A 26,747-nucleotide genomic window follows, 5' to 3' on the forward strand; every position below is an offset into this window, starting at 1 on the left:
GGTTGTGTTAGTTGTACTAAAGGGGAAATTTTGTTAAAGGTCATTTCATTGTTTGTGTGCAAAGGTCTCTAGTGTCGTCCTCTCATAGGACCTCCAACTTGCACTCCCTGCTGGATGAAACATGTTTCTTCCGTGTTTTTTGCATCAACGATCCCTGCGGAGCTACTCTTTAAACCTCCTTTAGAGATCATTAGCCTGCTCCCAAATTATGTTTATTGTTTCTACGCAAAACTTTCTCCATAACAGAAAGTTGAGCCAACATTTGTATGAATCTTTTACAAGAAATAATCCCTTGGAATATTTGATGGAACATGTTGGAGTTTATTTGCCTCCTGTGCATACAAGCATCCATCAATAACATACACAGAGTCAAACTATTAAAAAATATACCAAAAAAAAACAAAAAGGAATACATTTGAAATTGAGATATTTTTTTTCCCATAGAAAAAATACAAAGAAGTCTTTTGATAATTACTTTGGCCATGGACAGCTTCAATCTTAACTTTCCTTTTAGGATAGAAGAACATTTTCAATACTTCATTAAGTGGTAATAAAAAGACCTCTGCTACAAAAGTATAAATAGGAGGAGGAGGTGTCATCTAAACTTGATCTCCTGATACTCTCGGACTGTTCGTTCTGTGGTGTCTGCTTGGCGCCATGGCGGGACTAAAGTGGGCGTGGCCTGTGTCACAGCAGCCCGTTTCTACAATCGCCCTCTGGCACATGTTGAAGGTTGTGGCGTCTTCCTGCTTTGTCTTCTGCTGCTCCATCTCTGGGTCGCAATGACAACCGCATCACTTCCTGGTCAGGAGCTGGTTCTCCAGCTGCTCCAGACGGAAGCTCATTGCTGTCAGTGGATGATCCATTAAGGAAGAAACTCTTTGTACTTGTACAAACACTGGAAAGAAAAGATCACCTGAATTATGAAGACTTTTTTTTACCTCATAAATGTTCCAACATCAAGTCTGAGTAGAATTAAGTGGTCGTGTTTAGGAGGTTACGGCATGTCGGTGCACACTACTGCACTGGAAAACTATGTGGAGCTGAGTTGGTCAGTTGGGATTTGTAACATTCCAAAGAACTTTATATGCCTGACTGCATTTGAACAACTGGTAGTGTTCGGGAGAGGAGGATTATGGACTCGGACTAGAGTCCGACTCCTTAGTTAGCATTCATCGTCTTAACAAGCATTCGAGATGTATATTTTGGGATCAATAGACGAACGATTGAATTTAAAGCTTTTAGGGATAATTTAGTTCATCTACTGAGAATAAAAGATGTGATTGTAATGAGATAAGGATATGTTTTTGTGTGAGCTGCTCCAGGTTGCTCATGGTGGCCTGCTGGAACTCTACCAGATTTTCGCAGGCACACGGGTCTTTCACCTCGATCTCCCCCTGACTCTCCTCTGCAGGACAATGAGGAAATGAGTGAGCATAAAAGTCCGTTCTCAGACGGTCTTGTTGAACCAAATGTTGTACCTGGGCACACGTTGAGTTTTAGGTTCTCTGCGATGGTGCTGATGGCGCTGAAGTCAGTGGTATAGTAGAAATGTTTCTCCACAGGTTCTGAAGCGATCTCCCGAAGCTCGTCTTCCACAGCTTTGCCCACGCCCACAGCATACATGGTAATTCCTGGGCAGCATTGTGGACACGTTTTGCGATGAAACTGGGATATTTCACTGATCCATACATGAACTGTAACATGTTATCTTCGAGTGGCTCACCGGCTTCTTTGACCTGTTTGGCATATTCGGTGATGTCATCCTGGGAACGTCCATCCGTGAAGACCAGTCCAATTCGGGGAATGCTGCGGACAGCGGGACGAGCACCCTCCACCTCAGAGAAGCTGTTCTCCAGCATGTGTTTTAGCGCCAGGCCCGTCATGGTCCCTTTCTCCATGTATTGAACCTGTTGGCAAGCAAGCCTTCCAAAATGAAAGCCTTCTGAATTCCTTCCGGGGGTTTCCAAAGTAAAAGTTTAGGCATCCTGGTTACCTTCATAACGGCAGCTTTGATCTCCTCGGCCGTGTGGTACATGTTAAGGGGGAACTCTGTCCTGACACGACTCGAATACTGGATCAGACCAACCCTGGTACCATGAGCGGACACATCCAAAGTGTCCACCACCTAGAGGACAGCAGAGGTACTGCGTTAGAGCACCAAAGATTCTAGCAGTTTAAAGGTCTTTAAAGGCCTACTGAAATGAGATGTTCTTATTTAAACGGGGAAAGCAGGTCCATTCTATGTGTCATACTTGATCATTTCACGATATTGCCATATTTTTGCTGAAAGACAACATCGACGATAAAGTTTGCAACTTTTGGTCGGTAATAAAAAAGCCTTGCCTTTACCGGAAGTCGCAGACGATCACGTCACAAGGGTGAGGGCCCCTCACATCCTCACATTGTTTATAATGGGAGCCTCCAGCAGCAAGAGCTATTAGGACCGAGAAAACGACAATTTCCCCATTAATTTGAGCGAGGATGAAAGATTTGTGGATGATGATATTGATAGCGAAGGACTAAAAAAAAAAAAAATTAAATAAAAAAAAACGGCGATTGCATTACGACGGATTCAGATGTTTTTAGACACATTTACTAGGATAATTCTGGGAAATACCTTATCTTTCTATTGTGTTGCTAGTGTTTTAGTGAGATTAAATAGTACCTGATAGTCGGAGGGGTGTGTCCACGGGTGTCTTGACGCCAGTCTCTGAGGGAAGTTGACGGCAGCTGCATGGACGGCGCAAGCTCAGCTGATCTCCAGTAAGAGGCAACATGTTACCACAATTTTCTCACCGGAACCTGCCTGTTGACAAGTGGTCGGGAATCATGTTTGCTTGACCGCTTTGATCCATAGTAAAGCTTCACCCCCGGGAATTTTGAACAAGGAAACACCTTGTGTTTGTGTGGCTAAAGGCTAAAGCTTCCCACCTCCATCTTTCTACTTTGACTTCTCCATTATTAATTGAACAAATTGCAAAAGATTCAGCAACACAGATGTCCAGAATACTGTTTAATTGCGCGATGAAAAGAGACGACTTTTAGCCGCAAATGTTGCTGCGTTATATGTCCTCTACAGTCCGTGACGTCACGCGCTAGCGTCATCATTCTGCGACGTTTTCAACAAGAAACTCTGCGGGAAATTCAAAATTGTAATTTAGTAAACTAAATCGGCCGTATTGGCATGTGTTTTAATGTTATTATTTCATCATCGATATATAAACTATCAGACTGCGTGGTCGGTGGCAGTGGGTTTCAGTAGGCCTTTAAACTGTCAAGTTCCCACGAGACACTAAGTAAACCTTGGCGACAACGTGACCTCAAACTCACCTGGTTGACAAACTTTTTGACAAGCTCAAAGTTCTGTGGGCGAACACTCTTGGATCCATCAATCAGAAGAACCAGGTCAATGTTGGCTGTCTTACAGGCTGAAGGACACAACAAGAACAACAGCCATGTTTGTCTCCTGTGTCCAATCCAAAGTGCAACTAACAAGTCCAACTCACTGCCACAGCTCTTCCCGTCCTCCTTCAGAAGTTGACCCTCAGGACACAAACAGTAGTACGACCCTGGGGTGCTAACACACCGGTGCTCACAGCCGTGGTCCAGGATGTTACACATGTCCAAGTCTGCAAACAAACACTTATGATTAAAGATCACCTTTAAGTTCACACCAATGGACCATTAAGTATATTAAGGCAGTGTAAATCCAGATGTGTGTATGTCAGTTCCATGAACATAATAGTGCCATCATCACAAGGCGCCAATCAGTCATCTTTCTACCGGGTTTATGCAATTTCCCCACTCAAGAAATTTTTATTCTTCGACCACCAATCAACACACTCTGTTGTGTCTTGTTCTGCCCCTTTAGTTAGCTACCCAATAGAAGGCTGCCAAAAAGTGCTGATTTTTTTCAACTTTTGATCATGGTAGGGTTAAAAATGTCCCAAAGTGAACTGTGCATTTTGGTGGAGAAAATCGTAGAAAAAAGTCAAAATGTTCTCAGTTGACTGACGTTTGCAAGTCTTTTTGTCGTTGTTGAGCACGAAGCCTTCGTTACAGTCGCACGTGAAGACTCCAGGCGAGCTGATGCAGGTCTGCTCACAGTCATGTTTGCCCTCAGCGCACAGGTCGATGGCTGCACAACACACACACACACACACACACACACACACACACACACACACACACTCACACACACACACACACACACACACACACAAACACACACACACACACGCACGCACGCACGCACGCACACACACACACAACACACACAGTATATCATTAAAAGTGTGTAATGGTGAGAGATGGGCAAGATATGATCCCTACATATTGTGCTGACACATTCTTAACCATTATTGGGCCGAGAACACCCCCCTTAGAGGGCCGCCAAAAACATATTTGTTTCTCAGCTGTGGTCTGTATGGGTTGCAGCAGTACCCAGTTGTCTTACACTTTTCCACCAGTTGTGGCAGTAATGACTGTCTGGAGCTAAAGTCATAGAGAAGTTCCTTAAGTTCAAAAATATGACTAAAATGCCATCCATCCACGCATCCATCCATCCATCCATCCATCCATCCATCCATCCATCCATCCATCCATCCATCCATATTTTACCGCTTGTCCCTTTTGGGGTCGCGGGTGTCGGAGGGTGCTGGATCCTATCTTAGCTGCATTCGGGCGGAAGGCGGCGTACACCCTGGACAAGTCGCCACCTCATCACAGTAAAAACTGACTAAAGTGGTGAAGTTGTATCTTCATTCGCACTTTAATTTTTTGGACAGTTCGGTTAAAAAAACTATTCATTAACAACTTAGTTTATTTATTTTAACGCAACATAACTGTATGTGAATTTATTTTTTGCTGAGTTATTTATGAGTCCTTTCTTATGCAGTTTTTTAGTTAGTATTTATTTTCGTCATCAGCCTGACCTAAGCCTACTGGTTTCATCTTGTTCGACAATGTTGTAAACTATAAATAGGTTAGATATTTTTATTGAATATGATTCAAATCAAGAATAAGGTTACTATTTTAGTGTTAATATTTGAGTGGTTCCCGGGCCCTTCTGTAGTTGAAATGTTGGGCCCTGAGGTCAAAAATATTAAGAACTATTGATTTACAGCAGGGGTCTCAAACTCCATTTATCTGGGGGCCACTGGACGCAGAGCTTTGGTGAAGCAGGGCCGCATGAAAATATTTCTTAAAAGAAAATATTTTTAAATGTCTTTAATTTTATTTTCAACACAAAATCAAATCAGAATATAAATGGACAAAATGAAGATTAAGGAATGTGAGGCAATGCAAATTAAACAATAATTTAAAAAAAATTACGGTTTGAATTGGTCCAGGTTATCGGGGACTGTTATTACTGACGCACAGGTGTCGCGGTGCGATTCCAGCCAGGCACGTAAGAAAACCCTCGTTTCCATGGCAGCGTTTCTGTCGCTTTCACTCATTTGCCGCTTTTCCACTCACGCAGGGGTAGGCAACCCAGAACGTTAAGAAAGAGCCATTACGGATCCATATAACAAAAATTGTTGCCGTGGAGTTACAGTTACGGCAACAGAATTAGCCCCAAACGGGCTAACATCACAATTAACATGTAACACGTCCGATTCGCCCTACGACTCTCTGTCGGAGTATCAGCGTTGAGGTCCAGTGGACTACAGTTTTGTATTGTCGCTCAGTCCTTCGGCGGAGTGCTTCGGAAGCTACCGAACGGCTTGTCTCGCGTCAATGTTCGGCCCTCGAGAGCCACATACCAAACAACGCTGTCAAGCGGCATTCGTATAAAATTTGTGGGCCGCACTAGCATTAAACGTTCATATTAAGCTGGGGGCCGCAAAATGAAGTCTCGCAGGCCGCAATTGGCCCGCGGGCCGCGTGTCTAAGACACCTGATTTAGAGGGTGCGCCCAAATGCAGCTGAGACAGGCTCCAGTACCCTCCGCGACCCCTAAAGGGACAAAAGGTAGAAAAATGGATGAATGGGTGGATTTAGAGTCTCTAATCCCTTTAAGCTGTCGTACATGTTTTTGAATTGTAGGAGGAAAGACAAAACAAAAAGAGAACATTTGAAGTAGATTCAGAGAAGACGAGCCAACATTTAAGGCTAGACCACTCTGACTGCGAGGCAAACACTGTGACAAATATTTAAGCCAGTGTCCTTTTTCGTGTCTTTCTCTGTGTTTATTAGCGTGTGCTTGACTGACGTGTGCATGTCTTCTTGTCTTTGTTGAGCGTGAAGCCTTCGTTACAGTCGCACGTGAAGAAGCCAGGCGAGCTGACGCAGATCTGCTCACAGTCGTGTTTGCCTTCAGTGCATAGGTCCGTGGCTGCGCAGCACACACACACACACACATCAAGGTCAGTGGTGTGTGTGCGTGCGGGCGGGTATGCATGCGCTCGTGTGTGCTCACCCCGGCAGGTTCTGCCGTCGCCGAGCAGCTTGTAGCCATCATTGCAGCGACACTGGAAGCCTTTGAGCACGCTCACACACTCATGATCACATGTGTGATTCCCAAACGAGCAGTAGTTGATCACTGTGGGCACCAGAGTGGACATCGCTAATAGCAATCACACACTGACAATAACCACATTGCTGGATAATACTTTAGTAAGAGATGTGTGTGTGTGTGTGTGTGTGTGTGTGTGTGTGTGTGTGTGTGTGTGTGTGCGTGCGTGCGTGCGTGTGTGCGTGTGTGTGTGTGTGTGAAAGTGTGCGTGTGTGAGTGTGCGTGTGTGTTTCTATCCTTCTGGAGACAACAAGGAAAAGTTCCTTCCATAAGAGGACCGGTGAACAAGTTAGGACATATATCATAGTCCCAATACGGAAAATCATTGCGTCTAATAGAGAATGTCTCATTTGCACCCCTGGTGGTGAAATCTATCAACATTAGGGATTTATTCAGTTCAGTTTAAATACATTTTTTTTCGAACGTGCATACAATACAATGTAATGCATCACATATTTCCAGTTGTTTCATTACAGCACGTCTGAAAAGGAGTAGGAAGAAGCTGAGTTTATTTAATCCTACCCCTTTTCATAGAAATAGCAATTTTATCCCATTTGGTCCCAAAAAGGAGGGATTTTTCAAATTGACTGTGTGTCGGTTTTAAAAGTGCTCCCCCTCTGGTCAACATATGAAATAACCAGCCTGTGTAAAAATTTGAAGTTCTCCCCCAATAGCCAACATATGTAATAACAAATGTGTGTAAGAAATTGAAATGCACCCCCTTTTGCCAAAATTAATTAAAAAAAAAAAGTATATATATATATATATATATATATATATATATATATATATATATATATATATATATATATATATATATATATATATATATATATATGTGTGCGTGTGTATATAGAAGAGACATACTGTAATGACTTCAAGTAAATAATGAAGATTAAAAACCAATTACAACCAAAAAATAATTAACTAAAAGCTTGCCTTTTTTATATTTGCATAGTATGTATATAATATTAATGTTGTAAATACTTTGTACAAATCTTTATATATCTAGAAAGGGTGGTCCGAAAGTAATAAATACAAGAATGTTTGTGTGCGAGCGTGTGTGTATGTGTGTGTGTGTGTGTGTGTGTGACTCACTTGTGCAAGTCTTCTTGTCGTCGTTCAGCGTGAAGCCTTCGTTACAGTCGCACGTGAAGACGCCAGGCGAGCTGACGCAGATCTGCTCACAGTCGTGTTTGTCCTCAGCGCAGAGGTCCATGGCTAAACAACACACACACACACACACACACACACACACACACACACACACACACACACACACACACACACACACACACACATACACACACACACACACACACACACACACACACACAGGTAAAAAAACACAGTTTAAGCCCAGAAAGCCTTAATTTCTCAGAAAGTAATTGAAGACACAGATCATTATTGTTCTTCTCTCTTGAGCTTCACCTCATCCTCACCTGTGCACATCTTCCCATCGTTGTTAAGTGTGTATCCGGGCAGACAAAGGCAGTGGTACGAACCAGGAGAACTTTCACAGATCTGCTCGCATCCGTGCTCTGACTCCACGCAGAGATCCAAACCTGCACCACAACAACCATAAAATGCCAGCTGAGGATATCTTTGAATCCCACTTACTAGTGATAACAAATTGGGTCATTTAATTTGCGACATTCATTCAGCGCTGGAAATTTGCAGCACAGTGACTGATCCGCACAGTGGAACATATTTGTTCTTTGGTTGTCTCACCGCACAGTTTATCCTGAAACTGGAGTCCAAACTGATGGATTAGGTCGAAGGACTCCACCAGGAAGACGTGGTCCTCAAAGGGCAGTGACGCCATCGCCCGCAGGGAGGCCATGTCGGCTCTGGCCACACCCACTGCATATATCTCGATGCCTTTCTGTCTGGCCTCCGCCGCCACCTCGGCCACGCGGTCCTGTGGACGGCCGTCCGTCACGATGACGGCCACATTGGCGACCTGTAGAAACATGTGGGAGTGAGGAAGCTCATCCGTGATCTGTTACGTCTCCGCCAAGAAGGACTTGTTCTCCTCAGGGGGAAGTAAATAGCATCACATCTCCAAGGGAAACTATAGGTTTACAATCCTAATAGAAAATTAGTTTGTTTTGTTAATCGTCATTAATCTACCTTGGGCCTGTCTCCCTCCTCAGCGATGAATGCGTTGTTCATGATGTAACGGATGGCGAGGCCTGTCATAGTGCCTTGGGCGAGCGGGACGATCCCGTTGATGGCATCCACCATGTTGGACAGTGTGCTATGGCTATTCAAGGAAAACTCACTACGGACCTGAAAAGACAAAGATGTTCTTGTTTATGTCTTCAAAAGTCCAAGAACAACCTTGGAGAAACTGCCAGTACCTGACTGGAATACTGGACCACTCCCACTCTGGTGGCATTTGGACCGATGTCCAGAGTGTTCAAGATGTCAATCATAAACTTCCTCATGGTCTCGAACTCATGCGGGCGGACGCTTCGGGAGCTGTCGATGAGGAAGACCAGGTCCATCGGGCCAGACTTGCACTTCTGCTCTACACCTGCCAAAGGAATGTGTTTGAATGCAGTCACAGCGCCCCCTAGCGCTTACACTGTGGTCCTCTGGAGGACTGTGTCACAGAGCTAATCAGGAAGTATCCTGCATGTGAATTGGAGAGTTTTCAGAGGATTCTGGAACTTCATTTGGAAGTTCTTCCCAGAACGAAAAATGCTGCCTTTACTGGGAAAACATTCACATTTTTCCCCTGGACTCCAATAAGGCACCTGCTTTTCTCTTCAGCCTTTATGAGGTCTTTCAAGGATGCCATAGTGAAAGATCATTGCAGCCTTTCTGTGGCCTCTGGAATCGAGCCAAACTACCAGGAATTCTTCTCCACAACAGGTGTGAAATTATAATTTTTTTTTTAATAGGATGTCTGTTGTGTCCGTAGACAGACCTGCTTTGGGCCTGGCAACGGCGAGGGTGGCCATGTTGAGCAGCACAAAGAGGAGCGCTCCCCCTATACGTGTGGTCTTCATCGCTCACAATAAACCTGGATGACAAGACAAATGTTGTAAGACAAAATGTTCATAATTTAGTAACACTACCTTGTGTTAGTATGCAGTCGTCATTTGATGGTACACTCCGAGTCTGGATCAGAACCAATGTGCTGTTGCAAAGGAGAGATTAGAGGCCATGGGTGAATTCCAGCATGTTTGTCAGGTTATAATAACAGCGATGGCGAAGTGTGTTCTCGAGGGGCATTCCAGTCCCGCCCAGTAGTAAAAAAGTCCCAAAACACCTGGAAGACGATGCAGATTGGATCTTCCTAATGGGAGGTCTTCATCTGCGTCTTGGTTGGCTTTTGAGTGCATAAACCTAAGGTCATGATCTGGTCTGATTGTCCCTTGTCCTTCCCTTCTATTTCCTGCCAGGCCCTTCAGACTGTCAAACGAGATTCTGGCAAACTGATTCTGCTCAATGCTGACGACCAGCACAGAATCTAGAGTCCGGATAGGACATTAAGTAGCTGAAGTCTTCAATTTGAAACCATACCCAATTCATGACAACATAGCAGTCCTAGTCCGAAGACCATCAACATGAGAAGTTTGTGAAGTTATTTTCATGTGTACAGTCAGTCAGGCAGACAAAAGTATTGGCACAGCTACAGTATCGACAAGTGAGTTGAAGCAAAGTCTGCTAAAACTGCTTCTACTGGATTATTGGAAGATGTACCTTTTGTGAGGTCAGAGGTTACCTGCTGGCTCTGAGATCCTATTTCTATTGAGATTATTTCAAGGACTAGCATGAGTGTGTGAAGCACAAAGAGGCCTTAGAACGCCCCTCCACCCGCCCTCTCCCTTAAAACCCCTTTCCTGTCGTCCCCCCTCGTCAATGTGCTACCATCCTGCTGAGCACACACACACACACACACACACACACACACACACACACACACACACACACACACACACACACACACACACACACACACACACGCACACACACACAGTGGTACAGTTATCCACAAAGAGAAGCTTTAAGGTGGTCTTTTGTGATTGGCTGCTTGGAGAGGACACTCATTTAAATAATGGGTCATTTATAATTAGCACACAACTATTTTAACTTAAAGTTGCCTGCAGCATGAAACATGGAAAAAAAAAAGCAATTTCATAAAAAGCCAAAAGCTTAAACAGAGGTCAGAGGTCAGAAGGGTTTGTTGACATTGGCAGAAGTGCGAAACGAGACAGTGTCTGTTTCACATCCGGGCGCTACAAAAAAACCTTAGCATTCATCCTTACCGTTGCCACGGTAACAGCTCCTCTCGACTTTCTACCTGACGGAGCGCGCGACAAAACGAAGCGGCGTGGCTCCCACGCGGGAGAACAGGAAGCAGGAATGTCCGGCAGAGACCACGGAGAAGCACACACTAACTCCTTCTACAGACAAGCTCAGATGAATGTGACGTGACCCCCGCAGTGTCTGCAGGACACATCACCGCCGACGGCAAGTTGGATTCTACTCTATTTATGATCATCTTTATATACTTTTTTTTTACCCTCCTTTTTATTGGTGTATTGCTACCACTCTAGCGAGTCTCTCTCCTTTCGCTACGTAGTTGAGATGGCAAGGATTAAGGCTGGTAAGTAATAGTATAGAAATAGTTGGAAGTGCTACCCTTAAAGGCCTACTGAAACTCACTACTACCGACCACGCAGTCTGATAGTTTATATATCAATGATGACATATTAACATTGCAACACATGCCAAAACGGCCTTTTCAGTTTACTAAACTGCAATTTTACATTTCCCGCAAAGTGTCCTGATGAAAACGTCACGTAGTGATGACGTGTACGTGTGACGTCACGGACTGTTAGGAAATATTAGCGCTGCACACACACACCGCTAAAAGTCGTCTGCTTTAACCGCATAATTACACAGTATTTTGGACATCTGTGTTGCTGAATCTTTTGCAATTTGTTGAATTAATAATGGAGAAGTCAAAGTACAAAGATGGAGTTGGGAAGCTTTAGCCTTTAGCCACACAAACACATGGTGATTCCTTGTTTAAAATTCCCGCAGGTGAAACTTTCCTATGGATCAGAGCGGTCAAGCGAACATGGATCTTGACCACTTGTCAACCAGCAGTTTTCGGTGTGAAAATTGTGGTAAAAAGTCGCCACTTACTGGAGATCAGCTGAACTTGTGCCGTCCGTACAGCTGCCGTCGACTTCCATCAGACACTGGCGTCAACACACCCATGGATACACCCTTCCGTCCATTTGGTAATATTAAACTCACTAAAACACTAGCAACACAATAGAAAGATAAGGGATTTCCCAGAATTATCCTATTAAATGTGTCTAAAAACATCTGAATCAGTCCCAATGCAATCACATTTTTTTTTTAAACTAGATTGTTTTTATTTTATTATTTTTTTCTAGTCCGTCACTATCAATATCCTCAAACACAAATCTTTCATCCTTGTCAAATTAATGGGGAAATTGTCTTTTTCTCGGTCCGAATAGCTCTTTTTGTTGGAGGCTCCCATTAAAAACAACGTGAGGATGTGAGGAGCCATCAACATGTGACGTCATCGTCTGTGACTTCCGGTAAAGGCAGGGTTTTTCTGTTAGCGACCAAAAGTTGCAAACTTTATCGTCGATGTTCTCTATTAAATCCTTTCAGCAAAAATATGGCAATATCGCAAAATGATCAAGTATGACACATAGAATGGACCTGCTATCCCCGTTTGAATAAGAAAATCTCATTTTAGTAGGCCTTTAAGTCCCGCCTTAGAAATGATATAGACACCGTTTAATGCTAACACTTTTCTGCGGCGTCCCCTCCGGATCATTTCTGGAGCGGTACCAGTCTGGATGAGATGCTTGCTAGCTGATCCAATTGGTGGCTGTGCCAATCTTCCATGCACAACTGTAGCTGAACCCGAAAGAAGAGGCCCCTATTCCTATCTGTTGGTTTCACGATGGACTGGACTCTCACATTATCCATGAATTTAACATTGCAATACCCACTTTACATCCACTGCGGCCGATCAGCCCACATCTGTGGTGCCTTCTCAAGGGTTCTTCTTTTTCCATGTTTGGGGTCTTTTGAGTTTTTACTTGCTCGAATGTTGGTTTCGACTAGGGGATGTCATTGTGAGTTGGTTAAGGCCTTTGGGACTCTTGGTATTAAGGGCTATATAAATACAATTAGATTGAGTGATTGATTAATTGATGTATCTAGTACTGTGCACTCACCATTTTGACAGTTTTAAGTGCAACAGTGTGTCGAAAGTAACACAAAGCACTGAAGTCAATGATGAATGTCTTGTAATATCACTTTGTTTCTAGAGATGCAATGGTGAGTACGTAAAAACGTAACAGGGGGCGGTATGGCGTAGTGGGTAGAGCGGCCGTGCCCGAAACTTGAGGGTTGCAGGTTCGCTCCCCGCCTCTTGACATCCAAATCACTGCCGTTGTGTCCTTGGGCAGGACACTTCACCCTTGCCCCCGGTGCCGCTCACACTGGTGAATGAATGATGCCTGAATGATAGGTGGTGGTCGGAGGGGCCGGCAGCCTCGCTTCCGTCAGTCTACCCCAGGGCAGCTGTGGCTAATACTGTAGCTTACCACCACCAGGTGTGAATGAATGATGGGTTCGCACTTCTCTGTGAGCGCTTTGAGCATTTGATAATAGAAAAGCACGATATAAAATCTCATCCATTATTATTATTATTATTACATGGTGCACTAATAATAATGCGTAATAAAGTCGACGTTTCTGCATGTCTTCACATTATTTTCCGTTGTTCGATTCCAGCCTGCTGTTACGTCTTTGTTCCTGTTTGTTTTGGTTGGTGATCTTATGACCGTAACCATGAAAACGCCCCCCAAGAGCTCATATCCTGCTTTCCTCCAACAGGCCAACTTGTTTAGGAATAATTACCACTTTGTTGACGAGGACCCCAGCAACGCAACGCAAAGAAGTCCTGCATCCCGATGGCGCAGACTATTGTGGCATGCTGGACGATCAACGGCGTCAAAAAGTTTTCTCAAGTAAACATCACTACTAACCGCAGCTCAAAGACTATATTGGCACTGCTGCTCGCTGGTCTGGGTTGAGTTTGAGGAGACGGAACGTCGTGAGAAAGTAACAGGTGATTATCTCTGTTTGCTGTGGCTGCACACACACACTTGCCATGGGCCAAGTTAATGAACGACTGTTAGGCCAGAACTAACCCACCCTGACAGTCGGGCCGAGTGTCACGTGCACACGGCAAACAAGGCTGAGAAGAAGCGGACCATCTTGACAGCAAGCAGCAGGACGCGTTCTTACAGCTGGCAGATCCACAGCGGGAATCTGCAGGTTCTGATTCTGGTCCTATGCTGCAGTCAGTCATCATGTGGCCGCTGATTTTGGACCCGCTCAACCAGACCTACTAATTTATGCAGAGTGTGCGCACCATGATGGACGAGCTGGACATCGTAGAGGACGGACACAGAGGTAGGATCAGGACTGGAGATTTCTGCACCACCCTCACTCCCCACGACCCCTGACCTCTTATAGTCATGGGGACAACAAAGCTAATCACCTGTCATAACCACCGGTCAGCAACAATTGTGCCCCACATGTTACAGGGGAGGAAACAGCGGACTGGCCAACATACCGTATTTTCCGGATCATAGGGCGCACCGGATTATAGGGCACATCAAAGGGGTCATATTAATATTCTTTTTTTCTAATTTGAAAACATTTCCTTGTGGTCTACATAACATGTAATGGTGGTTCTTTGGTCAAAATGTTCCATAGATTATGTTTTACAGATCATCTTCAAGCCGCTTTCTGACAGTCGCTTCCGGATGCGCCGTTTTGTAAGCGGTCTTATTTACGTGTTTCACCTTTGGCAGGGTCTTTTCGCCGTCATCTTTGTTGTCTCGGTGTAGCGTGCAAGGACGGGAGTGGAAGAAGTGTCAAAAGATGGAGCTAACTGTTTTAATGACATTCATACTTTACTTCCATCAATAAAGGAGCACTATCTCCTCATCCCTGGCTCACTCCTGCAATAACAAGGCCGGAAATGTGTCCCGTGAAAAACTGTCCGACTGGAACTTTCTAATAACTAAAGCGCTATTGGTAAATAATGTAAACATTTTAGCGCTTTCATGTCGAGTAAGAACTTTACACTACTTTATATTTTGAAATGGCAACAGCGGGGGATGAATGTCTCATAACAAGAAGATAGAGAAAAAGAAGAAGCTAATCGACTACGGAGTCATCCCAGACTACAAAGGCAGATGCGTGCACATTTTCAGGACTTATCCAGATCCCAAATACACATCAACAGGTACTAGAAGGTAAGAAAAGTTGCTTTTGCATAGAATTGCGGAAAAAAAACACCATATAATATTTCTTACATTGTACACACAACATAATAATACTCATATGTTGAAGCACATTACAATCCATCAAGCGGTGCGGGTTCACAGCTTCCCAAAGTTGTACTAAGAGATTTTGATGGATTTTTGATTGTCGTGTTTAATGGTCTATATTTTTAATGGTGCATATTAAATGTTGGCGTTGTTTATTTGAGGCATATTGCAGTGTACATGTATCTCTTATGTGTGACTGCCATCTACTAGTCACACTTATCATTTCACCATGTACCAAATAAAATAGCTTCTAGATTGGTAAGCACAACCAAAATTATTCCGTACATTACGCGCACCAGGTTATAAGGTGCACTTTTAAGTTTTGAGATGATGAAAGGATTTTAAGTGTGCCTTATAGTCCAAAAAATACAGTATATGCATTAATTCGGGGGACAAACAAGACAATGACAAAAAAGACGTCATTACGGACAAGACGCAGAAAACCGTAGCGAAGGACGTTTCGTTTCATTTTGCCGTTTGAATGACAGCTTCACCTTAAGACAAAGACACACTTGTTGTTCGGCTCGACAGTGAGTGAAACCAGATGTCTGTCTGCTACTTTAAACACAGGATGTGAGCCTTCACTGAGGCTCTGTCTCTCATGTCTCACACTATCTTGCCTCATGTCTACCTGTCTCACTGCCAGAGGACATGATTGACGTCTGGTAAGGTGCATACCTACTGAGGCGCTGACACTCGTTCACACTTTACGTTCTTGTGCTCGACCCATACATGATGTTCATTACGGGGATAACAACAATAGAACTAGAATCGAACCAATAGGTTTATATTGTTGAATACTTTTTGAACCCATTTAATTTTGTGAGGATAATAATGAAAACCATTGGGGCCCTTACCTTTGTTGGTAAGTCCGTGGACCTATCCTCCTCCAAGAAGCCCCTGTTACTTTGTGAAAATCCTCCTTATTTTATTCTAGTTTTATTTGTGTGAATTGAGACTGACATTGATATTGTTTTGCACTAAGTTCCCGCTCACCGTAGCTGTGCTTTGTTGCAGAAAGATGGCAGTAACAAGCACCTGCCAGATCTTATACACCCCTGCCTTTTTACAGTGGCACTTTGCTCCTCTCCAAATGATTTGTCTGTATTTTATTGTTCGATTAGCAAGAATAAGATGTCACACTTAGAATGAATGCTAGTGATGGGTCAAATGATACCGAAATATCGATGCCTTTTGAAACACAAGGAGTCCTACTGCGTCCCTCCAAGCCTCGATGCGTGTGTCACGAGTGACAGCCTGTACTAAATGTCAAGGGACTAAATAATTTAAGATAAATGGAACTAAGAAAAACAAAAACAATTACGAAGTGTGGAAACATTTTGATCTTGTAGTGCCAAATTCTGTGTCAAATTATTGTCTGGTTTGCTATATGTGTTGTGCGTTTTGTATTATTTTCTGGGCAAATATTTATTAGGAAAAATAAAAATAGTTGCTAACTATTCATTTTGTTTGCAGGTCAAATTAACTGACTTCTTTAATCCATAAGATGGCGGATGACCATTATGACACACTAACACAGTATCAGTGTCAATACAGCTAGTGAGTGTGCCGTACACTCACTGATGCGTCATTTACCAGTCTGGCGAAAACAATAAAGAAGATTGTACAAAGTCATATTGTTAATGTTTCTGCACACTTAACATTATACTGGCGACATGCTGACAGAAACGACCACTGATCAGAAAGGAACAGGTCCCCGCAGCCTCATCGGAGGTTTTTAACGAGTGCACTTAGCGCCAAGCGCAGTGTACTTAGAAGGTTTTCTCGCTCACGCACCAAGCATAGAGAAATGATTCACAGCAGCCTCGATATGCAAATTCAGCATGTTTCAAAGAAATGTTGAAAATGATTGTAATCATACGAAAACATTTATAACACAGTTCAATGAACAAATATAAATATATATTTTACATTATTTGTTTTTTACATTTCTGTGACCGCACACAGCTGGAAGATATTTAAGGTCCACTTAACATTATACTGGCGACATAGCTCAGTTGGTAGAGTGGCCGTGTCAGCAACTTGAGGGTTGCAGGTTCTATTCCCGCTTGTGCCATCGTAGTTACTGCCGTTGTGTCCTTGGGCAAGACACTTTACCCACCTGCTCCCAATGCCACCCACACTGGTTTAAATGTAACTTAGATATTGGGTGTCACTATGTAAAGCGCTTTGAGTCACTTGAGAAAAAGCGCTATATAAATATAATTCAATTCACTTCACTTCACTTGGTGATCAGTTCCGCATCTTTTGGGCTGGATAGAGGCGGGCACCTCCATGTGACCTTGTGAACCCAACAGTCTAAGTTTAGCCACAAGCAGTAAAGTGGTGAAAGTTGGACTAAGATGAATGAGAATTCTTGTATTTATAGAAAATCTTCATGATATCATGAGCTCAGGAAATCATCAAGAAATATTAACATGCTCACTAAATGTGTCTTTCCAGAAGCTTCCAGGCAGCAGGTCGCCTGCTTCCAGCCCGGTCCTACTGACCCAATCACTCACCTGCTGGACGGACACGTCGAGTGGGACAGGTGAGACGCTGGGAAATGTCCTGCTACACACACACACGCACACACACACACACAGGTTCTCAGTGAGGATGGTTGGATGTATCCAAGCTGCTCAGCTTGTGTGCTCGATGCTTCTTTGTGCTGGAATGAGGCAGTGGAGGGGGTGCAGGAGGCTATAACAGCACACACCCCCCCCCCCCCCCCCCCCACACACACACACACATGCACAGACACACACACGCACTCACATGCAGGCACACACACTGAAGAAGAAAAAACAGCCGACTCCTAAAGTTTGAAATTGTGACGTGAAGCTCTCTATTGTCTTCCTGGTGAGTTACAAAAATGACTGCAATACTTTTTTTTTTAAATAGATTTTGCGCCAGAAGTGAGGCCATGTTGACCAATCAGAACGCCAAAGAAAGTCAGGAGTAGAAACGACACATCGACAATAACATAACAACAACAACAACAGCTTCAATTATTTACCAAACTAGTCTCTTATATTTGTGCTTGGCCCCGCCTCTTTTTCTTGTCTGGTCCTTGGTGCCCTGGAGCCGGACTCCCCCACCGCCAACACTTAAGGTGGTCCATACTTTCACATGTTGGCTGTAAGAAAGTTCAAACTTGTTAAAGGGGAACATTATCACCAGACCTATGTAAGCGTCAATATATACCTTGATGTTGCAGAAAAAAGAACATATATTTTTTTAACTGATTTCCGAACTCTAAATGGGTGAATTTTGGCGAATTAAACGCCTTTCTATTATTTGCTCTCGGAGCAATGACGTCAAAACGTGACGTCACCTAGGTAGTCAACGCCATTTTCGCAAACACATTACACGCAGCAAGTCAAATCAGCTCTGTTATTTTCCGCTTTTTCGACTGTTTTCCGGTACCTTGGAGACATCATGCCTTGTTGTCGGAGGGTGTAACAACACGATCAGGGACGGATTCAAGTTGATTTACGTAGAATGTGCATCGATTAGCACGGCATGCTAATCGATGCTAACATGCTATTTAGGCTAGCTGTATGTACATATTGCATCGTTATGCCTCATTTGTAGCTTTATTTGCATCCAGCCTTTCCCTCCATCCACATTTAATGCCAAACAAAAACATACCAATCGATGGATTTAAGTTGCTCCAGTGTCAACAGATGCGAAGGTCCCTCATTTGGTCCGCACATTTTACCGGCAATGCTCCGACAGACATGGCACAGAGATGAATGGATACCCTGCGACACTCAAAGCAGATCAATTTCCAAAAATAAAGTCAAAGAAATCACAAAGGTGAGTTTTGTTGATGTTATTGACTTATGTGCTAATTAGACATATTTGGTCGGCTTTAAGTTGATCCAGGGTCAATGCGAAAGTCCCGATCGTTTGGTCTGCACATTTTACCGGCGATGCTAAAGCAGACATGGCCGAATAGCGTCAATAGCTATTCCCTCAATAGCTTGAGTTTCTTCTTCAATTTTGTTTTCCCTATCTGCCTCCATACTCCAACCATCCGTTTCAATACATGCGTAATCTGTTGAATCGCTTAAGCCGCTGAAATCCGAGTCTAAATCCGAGCTAATGTCGCTATATCTTGCTGTGGTATCCGCCATGTTGTTTGTATTGGAATCACTGGATGACGTCACAGGAAAATGGACAGTGGCTTCGCAGATAGCAAAAATCAGGCACTTTAAAGCCTTTTTTCGGGATATTCCGGGACGGGTAAAATTTTGAAAAAAACTTCTAAAAATTAAATAAGCCACTGGGAACTGATTTTTATTGGTTTTAACCCTTCTGAAGTACTGATAATGTTCCCCTTTAAGTCCTTGGAGGCAAAAACCAGCAGTAGTTTCAGTGGTCAAAAGTCAGAGAATGTACAGTCCAGCATCGGTGGGGGTGCGGGGGGTCAAGTAGGTATTCACTGTGAAACATCACAAGCTCACTATGACCTCTGACCTTTCAGCAGGGAAAGGTCTAATTGGGACGACTGCTGACACTCATGGTGACCTAGGCTCACACGCACTTAAAAACAAGTGTCCCATCAAGTGCGAGTGCACAAGGCCAAAGGTTAGCTCGGAGTGTGTGTGTTTCTGAGAAAGACTTAACACTCTCTTTATGTGTGCACTTGTGTGCGTGTGTGTATGTGTTCAGGAATGTTCTCATGAGCCAAAGTGAACTTTTAGTGTCTTCAAAGAAACACTGTGACTTTAGCAGAATGTGTGTGCGCATGTATGTGTGAGTGAGCGAAAGACTTAACACAATGCCTGTGTGCGTGAGTGCGTGTGCGCGTGTGTGCTGTCGAGACTTAACACAACGTGTGTGTGGCATTTGGTACCTGGGCTTTCAGTGGAGATTTTAAAAACTTAATCCACCTCTTAATAGCACGGCTGTCACGTCACGGTTATACAAAGTCTTATAGTCGGAAAAATACGGTAATTTATTTTGTATCAGTCTATTTTGCTGAATAAGGATGATGCTCATCATAAGCTTCATCATGGATCAGAGAAGACTCCACAGTCTTGGAGTCATCCATCCATCCATTTTCTACCGCTTATTCCCTTTCGGGGTTGCGGGGGGCTCATGTCCATTTTTTTTGTTTTTGTTTTTTTTGTCCTGTCCAGCTTGTCAGGCAAATCATATAGCTGATGTAGATGCCCATATCGACTGTTCAGATTTACTATACAAAAGAGAAGTGTAGGATACTTCTCTTGTTGCCTTATTTGAATTTCACTTTATTAAATGTATTCATATTATCATTTGGTGCAGCCGGGCCAGAGCAGGAGGGGATAGAAAGAGAAAAAAAGGAAGACAAAGGGGTAAATTGTGGGGATAAGAGGGGGATTAGACAGAGAGACAAAAACAACAACAGCATTGATTGATTGATTGATACTTGTATTAATAGATTGCACAGTTTAGTACATATTCTGTACAATTGACCGCTAAATGGTAACACCCGAATAAGTTTTTCAACTTGTTTAAGTCGGGGTCCACGTTAATCAATTCATGGTACAAATATATACTATCAGCATAATAGAGTCATCACACAGGTTAATCATCATAGTATGTACATTGAATTGTTTACATTATTTACAATCCGGGGGGTGGGATGAGGAGATTTGGTTGATATCAGTACTTCAGTCATCAACAATTGCATCAACAGAGAAATGTGGACATTGAAACAGTGTAGGTCTTACTTACTAGGATATGTACAGCCAGCAGAGAACATAGTGAGTTCAGATAGCATAAGAACAAGTACAGTATATACATTAAAAGTACATTTGATTATTTACATTAGGTTGTTTATAATCCGGGGAGATGGGATGTGAATGGAGGAGGGTATTAGTTAAGTGTTGCAGTCGCCTGGAGGTGTTGTTTTAGAGCGGTTTTGAAGGAGGATAGAGATTCACTTACTTTAGTACCAGTTGGGAGTGCATTCCACATTGATGTGGCATAGAAAGAGAATGAGTTAAGACCTTTGTTAGATCGGAATCTGGGTTTAACGTGGTTTGTGGAGCTCCCCCTGGTGTTGTGGTTATGGCGGTCAATTACGTTAAGGAAGTAGTTCGACATGTACTTCGGTATCAAGGAGGTGTAGCGGATTTTATAGACTAGGCTCAGTGCAAGTTGTTGTACTCTGTCCTCCACCCTGAGCCAGTCCACTTTGGAGAGGTGGGTTGGATTGAGGTGTGATCTGGGGTGGAGGTCTAAAAGTAACCGGACTAGCTTATTCTGGGATGTTTGGAGTCTAGATTTGAGGGTTTTGGAGGTGCTGGGGTACCAGGAGGTGCAAGCGTAATCGAAGAAGGGTTGAATGAGAGTTCCCGCTAGAATCCTCAAGGTGCTTTTGTTGACCAGAGAGGAGATTCTGTAGAGGAATTTCGTTCTTTGGTTAACCTTTTTGATAACCTTGGTTGCCATTTTATCACAGGAAAGATTAGCCTCTAGAATGGAACCTATGTAGGTGATCTCATCTTTCCTGGTGATAACAATGTCACCCACTTTTATAGTGAAGTCACTGAATTTCTTAAGTTTGATATGGGACCCAAATAGGATGGATTCTGTTTTACCTAAGTGTATGGATAGCTTGTTGTCGCCGAGCCAGGTGCAATTATTAAGGAGTTCAGCACTGAGGATTTGTTCCACCTGTGACATGTCCTTGCCGGATACCAGCAGGGCCGAGTCATCCGCAAACAGGAACAATTCACAGTGGCATGCTGATGACATGTCATTTACGTATATTAGGAACAGTAAAGGTCCTAGTATACTGCCTTGGGGGACTCCACAGCTTACTGAGAGGGGAGGGGACACGGTGCCGTTCACCTCGACCACCTGTTTTCTCCCCTCCAAGTAAGATTGCATCCAGCTCGATGAGGTTTCATCGAATCAGATTGCTTGGAGCTTATCCAAAAGTATAGCGTGGTTAACAGTGTCAAAGGCCTTCTGAATGTCCAGCATGACCATGCCGCAGTATTTGCCCGCGTCCACCTCATGTTTGATGTGGTCGGTCAGATAGAGAAGGCATGTGTCAGTGGAGTGGTTAGTTCTGAAGCCGGTTTGGAATTTGTACATTAGTTTATTAGTAGCAAGGTATCTATCAACCTGTTCATAAACTATGTTCTTCATTACTTTCGAAATGGAACTGAGAATAGAAACAGGTCGGTAGTTACCAGGTTCTAATTTGCTTCCTTTTTTATAAAAGGGGGTTACTCTTGCTATCTTGAAATCCTTGGGTACTTGGCCTTGTTTGATTGAGAGGTTTATTATATGAGTGATTATTGGGGCAATGGTGGTGGCAGAGTCCATGAGGAATCTGGAGGGGATATTGTCAAGGCCGGTGGCCTTGTTTGGGTGGAGCGCGCTCAACTTATTAAGCACCTCGTCAGCTGAGACCATTTCTAATTTGAAATTGTTGTTGACTACTCCTAGCTTTCTGTAGAAGGCTTTAATGTGTTCTACACCAAAGCGACCAGAATGTTGGGATAGCTTGTTAACGAGAGTTGTGGCTGTGTTGGTGAAAAAGGTGTCTGCTTGCTACCTCCATTTTGTCTGTAATGAGGGCGTCACCCTCCTTGATGTTGATGTTGGTGAGTCTGGTTTTGAGTTTCTGGCTGCATCCAGGAAGCTGGTTGTTGAGAATTTTCCAGAGCTCACGTGGCTTATTTTTTGTTTTCCTCTATTTTGTCATTGATATAATTTTTTTCAAGGATTTAGTCAGGTTGTTTGTCTTATTTCTTAATTTATTGCATTGCTTTTTGAGCGTTGAAAGGAGTGATTTGAGGTTATTATTATTGGGTTGTTTATTTACTTCGGTTTTACACTTTTGGTATTCAAAATATTTTCTGTCCCTGTCTTTTATGGCAGCTAATAGGTCTGGATTGATCCATGGTTCAGAGCGGGCTTTGATCCTGACTGTTCTCATGGGAACCATATCATTTAGTATCGCTAGGAACGCTGTTTTGAAGCGATCCCAAGCGTCTTCATTCAGGTTGCTTGTGAGCACAGGGGACCAGTCCCACTCACCTAATTTGAGGTTGAAATTATCACTGGAGTATTTTAAGGGATCTGGATTGAGCTGTTATGTGGCCATTGGCTTTAGTTTTACTTATTTTGCGTGTGCAGAAGGTTATACAGTGGTCGCTAAGACCACAGATCATGACCCCACTATTTTTAATATTATGCCGGTCCGATGTGAGGATGAGATCTATGGTTGACTGGGTGGAAACACACACCCGTGTGGGGAGTGTAATTAGCTTGTGAAAGAGTGTGCAGATTGCAGAATTTTCTGTAAGATTTGAAGACAGGCGCATCTCTGCGTTGAATATCTGTGTTGAGATCTCCAGTTATAATAATCTCCATGTTTTCTACACCAGCTAAGCACCCCTCGAGAGCACCATAGAAATCACTCTGATTAGGGGGTCTGTATACAGTCCCTATTAGTACCGGCTTAGTGTTAGTGAATTTGATTTCTGCCCACATAGATTCAGGGGTATTGTGGTTGAGATCAGAGCGAGTTATGTATTTAATAAACACTACAATAACAGCAAACACTACAATAACAACAAAAACAACAACAACAACAATAGAACAACACCAGCACATACAATATGTACAAATATGATCGTAAAAGTGATAGCAAAGAAGCAGTTAGTGAAATAAATAAGAATATAGAAATGACATTGAGCATTTTTACACTACAACTGGAGCAATACAAATACCAATAGAAAAAGCGCTATTGATTATGAACAATACCAATAGTTTACCTCTATTATCAACAATACAGTTGTTCAAATACAACAATACGTATACATAATAACTAGAAAGATAAATAAAATTTGAAAAAAAATAAAATAAAAAGGAATACCAAAAGATGGAGTGGAAGAGAGAGAGGCAACCTATATTAATCTTGTAGATTGTTATAGTAACAATAGGTTAAGCTTTGTCAGTATGCCATGTGTTACCCAGTTTACCCTAGGGCAACAACGTTGATATATGTTTGATGAAACGTGATTATGTGCAAGAGTCATGTCCATTGAAAACGACACCCTTCTGCATCAGTCACAAGAAAGTGATTGACCGATTTGCCTGCTTTTGAAACAGATGGCGTTATTTGATCCTTCCACCCACCAAGTAACTGCCGATTGCAGTCATGTTCAAAATGATGTTATTTGTGACAACACAGTGATCTTTTTTTTGCATACAGTTTTACATACAATACTCTTGTTGAGTATAGTATGTGGGCAATTTTCTTTTTTTTCTTGTTGTTAATGTTGCAAACATATGTCCTGTGTTTTGTAATTGAAATAAATAAAACAAATCCATGGGACTAAGACGTTTATACATCTCTGAATTATTTGTAGTATAAAACTCATAATAATAATGTTAATAGTATTGCTGACAGAAAACTCCCATAGGCAATAGGCAAATCACATTTGCAGTAGAGGTGTGCTACTTAAACCTTATTGATGTAATTTAAGTAGAGTAGTGTTTTGGGGGCTCTGACGACTGGATGCACTGTTAGGCTCACAGACAAAAAGGTTGAGTTCTGTGGCTGTTTTTTATCTTCACTTGCAGCGTTTTCAGCATGAATGGCAGGTTACTGTGAGAGTCCATATAATGTTGTTTTTTTTTAGCCAGGTGTGTTCTGGGGGCATTGAATTTGAGACCTGTGGTCTAATTGCCTTGAATTACCATTAGAGTACTAACAGGAAACTAACAATATTGCTTTTCAACCATTTCCATTTCTTAAGTATTTGCTATGTAATCCTAATACAGTAACAACAAGTTGTAAGCAAATAAACCTTGCAAGTGCAAAAACTCTAAATCAAAGCGGTTATGCACTGACATCATATCTTTGGGTGGACAGGCAGCCCCTGTTTTCCAGGCAAGAACGTTTTTTTTTTTTTTTTCACCAGAACCTCTTCTGTTTTCAGGTCAACTCTACAGAGCTGTACAAGGTTGTTTACACTGCTATCATCTGTGCAACGTTTCCATGTTTTCCAGTTGCCTGCTAGCTTTTCAATACATCAACACTGTCCTTATGTGTTTGGGCCATCTCATGCTTACTAAAGATGACTGAAACTTTGTTGCACTTCCACTTTCAACCATTTAGATGTATTCAAAATAGAACTACATCAGGAAATACAATATATACAAATATGATTGGTGTCCTTTTAAACAAGTAATTAGGAAGTTCTGGAGGTTGCTCTCCCATGGGTTATTCGGACCACCAAGCATTGACATGAGAGTCCAGGTCAGATTCACAACGATGTTTTATTTTTCCAAATACAGTCTTTTGTGGCTTTTCAGCAAATGTCTTTTTCTCGCTCTCGCTCCAACTCTCCTTCAGTTCCAACTAAATAAATAATGATAAATGGGTTGTACTTGTATAGCGCTTTTCTACCTTCAAGGTACTCAAAGCGCTTTGACACTACTTCCACATTTACCCATTCACACACACATTCACACACTGATGGAGGGAGCTGCCATGCAAGGCGCCAACCAGCACCCATCAGGAGCAAGGGTGAAGTGTCTTGCTCAGGACACAACGGACGTGACGAGGTTGGTTCTAGGTGGGATTTGAACCAGTGACCCTCGGGTTGCGCACGGCCACTCTCCCACTGCGCCACGCCGTCCCTCCAACCCTTCTCTACTTCCGGCTGCTGTCTTTTAACAGAGCGATAGGTGATTAGATCACCAGGCCCAAGTGGGCCGTACACGCACCTGTCGCTGATTTCGAAACCGGTCCTGCCTGGCACACCCCGCTTCGCTGCAGGCCTGCAGGCCACGTCACCCTCCACAACATTATTTGGGATGTGTGTACTATTTGTTATATTGTATATATTACCGTTATTTGTTGTTCTGATTATTATACAATTATATGTCCTTGAATAAGGGTCATTTTATTATTTATCTATTGTTTATTTTTCCTCCCATGTATGTCAGGTGTGTTTTAAGGACTGCAGAAGGAAATTAGCTAATAGCTAAATCTAGTGCTCCCAATGATTACTTGTGAATAGTATATAGTGCACATCATCCATAAACCCCCCCAAAAAAACATTGCCTTGAAAATTGATTTTCAGTCAATTTGTCCTCCTCCAACAGTTATTGTAGGCGTTATGTGCAGATTGCTACAGATTATTCAATTGGTCGAATTTGAGATTGTTTTACTGTATTTAACCAATTAGAGAACAATAAAATGCTGACACAATTCTACGCCTGCTCTAAGGCCCTGTGAGGCAAATCTAAACATTTGATTGGCTAAAGAAACAGCCCTTTTTGTTATGTACGTGAGGGGTTGGAAGGAGACGACAGTACATAGGAGTTAAGATTACCAGGTTTATTGTAACCTTTGATGATTGTGTGGGATGTGTATGCTACTCTAAGTGTTGGTTGCAGGATTAAGTGTAGAATTAACCATGTAAATAGTTCAAGAGGATGTTGTACAGTACATGCGTGATGGATGAAATCTTTGTCTGACCAAGTGGGTAGGCACAAGGGAGATTCGGGGACCGGCAGGATTTCGAAGGCAGGCGGCAAGCAACAATGTCCGAGTCCAGGCGAGTGATCGAGGATCGAGGGAGGCAACAAGGCGGGTACTGCAAGGAGGACAAGGGACAAGTCAACAAGACAAAAAGAGGCAAAACACAAAAGAGGTGATGACAACGAGAGGGAAGCCAAAGACGTCAATGCTTACTACAGTAGTTAACGTTGTTCCGGTGTGGATTCCAAGGAGTGACTGGTTCTTAAACTGTTTTCCTGATTGCTGCCAGGTGCGATGATTGCTG

General features: G+C 42.9%; 2 protein-coding genes across 3 annotated transcripts in view; one reads left to right on the forward strand and one right to left on the reverse strand.

Annotated features, from left to right (window-relative positions):
- Positions 1-300: 300 nt before the first annotated feature.
- matn4 (matrilin 4) lies at positions 301-17,596 on the reverse strand. The gene is made up of 17 exons (XM_061874443.1): positions 17,457-17,596; positions 9,456-9,551; positions 8,884-9,059; positions 8,654-8,812; positions 8,252-8,483; positions 7,963-8,085; positions 7,619-7,741; positions 6,425-6,547; positions 6,218-6,340; positions 4,019-4,141; positions 3,510-3,632; positions 3,334-3,431; positions 1,997-2,128; positions 1,727-1,910; positions 1,482-1,634; positions 1,304-1,408; positions 301-853 (listed from the first exon to the last, which is right to left on the reverse strand). Exons 2-17 carry the CDS (start codon positions 9,535-9,537, stop codon positions 795-797), a joined length of 2,118 nt encoding a protein of 705 aa, XP_061730427.1. The 5' UTR covers positions 9,538-9,551; positions 17,457-17,596; the 3' UTR covers positions 301-794.
- Positions 13,509-26,747, forward strand: part of rbpjl (recombination signal binding protein for immunoglobulin kappa J region-like) — a 40,422-nt gene continuing 27,183 nt past the window's right edge. The window contains exons 1-2 of one of the 2 annotated variants that reach the window (XM_061874444.1): positions 13,509-14,008; positions 17,398-17,485. In XM_061874444.1, the coding sequence (XP_061730428.1) occupies positions 13,951-14,008; positions 17,398-17,485 (146 nt within the window). In that variant the 5' untranslated portion in view covers positions 13,509-13,950. The remainder of the gene's footprint in view (positions 14,009-17,397; positions 17,486-26,747) is intronic. The other variant, XM_061874445.1, reaches the window with a different exon arrangement.

This window comes from Nerophis ophidion, linkage group LG16, assembly GCF_033978795.1.
Source record: "Nerophis ophidion isolate RoL-2023_Sa linkage group LG16, RoL_Noph_v1.0, whole genome shotgun sequence".
NCBI lineage: Eukaryota > Metazoa > Chordata > Actinopteri > Syngnathiformes > Syngnathidae > Nerophis > Nerophis ophidion.

Bases quoted from the DNA above. Each gene is read 5' to 3' on its own strand.
- matn4 (XM_061874443.1), bottom strand. From the start codon at position 9,537: ATGAAGACCACACGTATAGGGGGAGCGCTCCTCTTTGTGCTGCTCAAC. The intron at 9,060-9,455 runs GTCTGTCTACGG...TTCCTTTGGCAG, and splicing joins CGTTGCCAGGCCCAAAGCAG to GTGTAGAGCAGAAGTGCAAG. The intron at 8,813-8,883 runs GTACTGGCAGTT...TTGTCTTTTCAG, and splicing joins TGGTCCAGTATTCCAGTCAG to GTCCGTAGTGAGTTTTCCTT.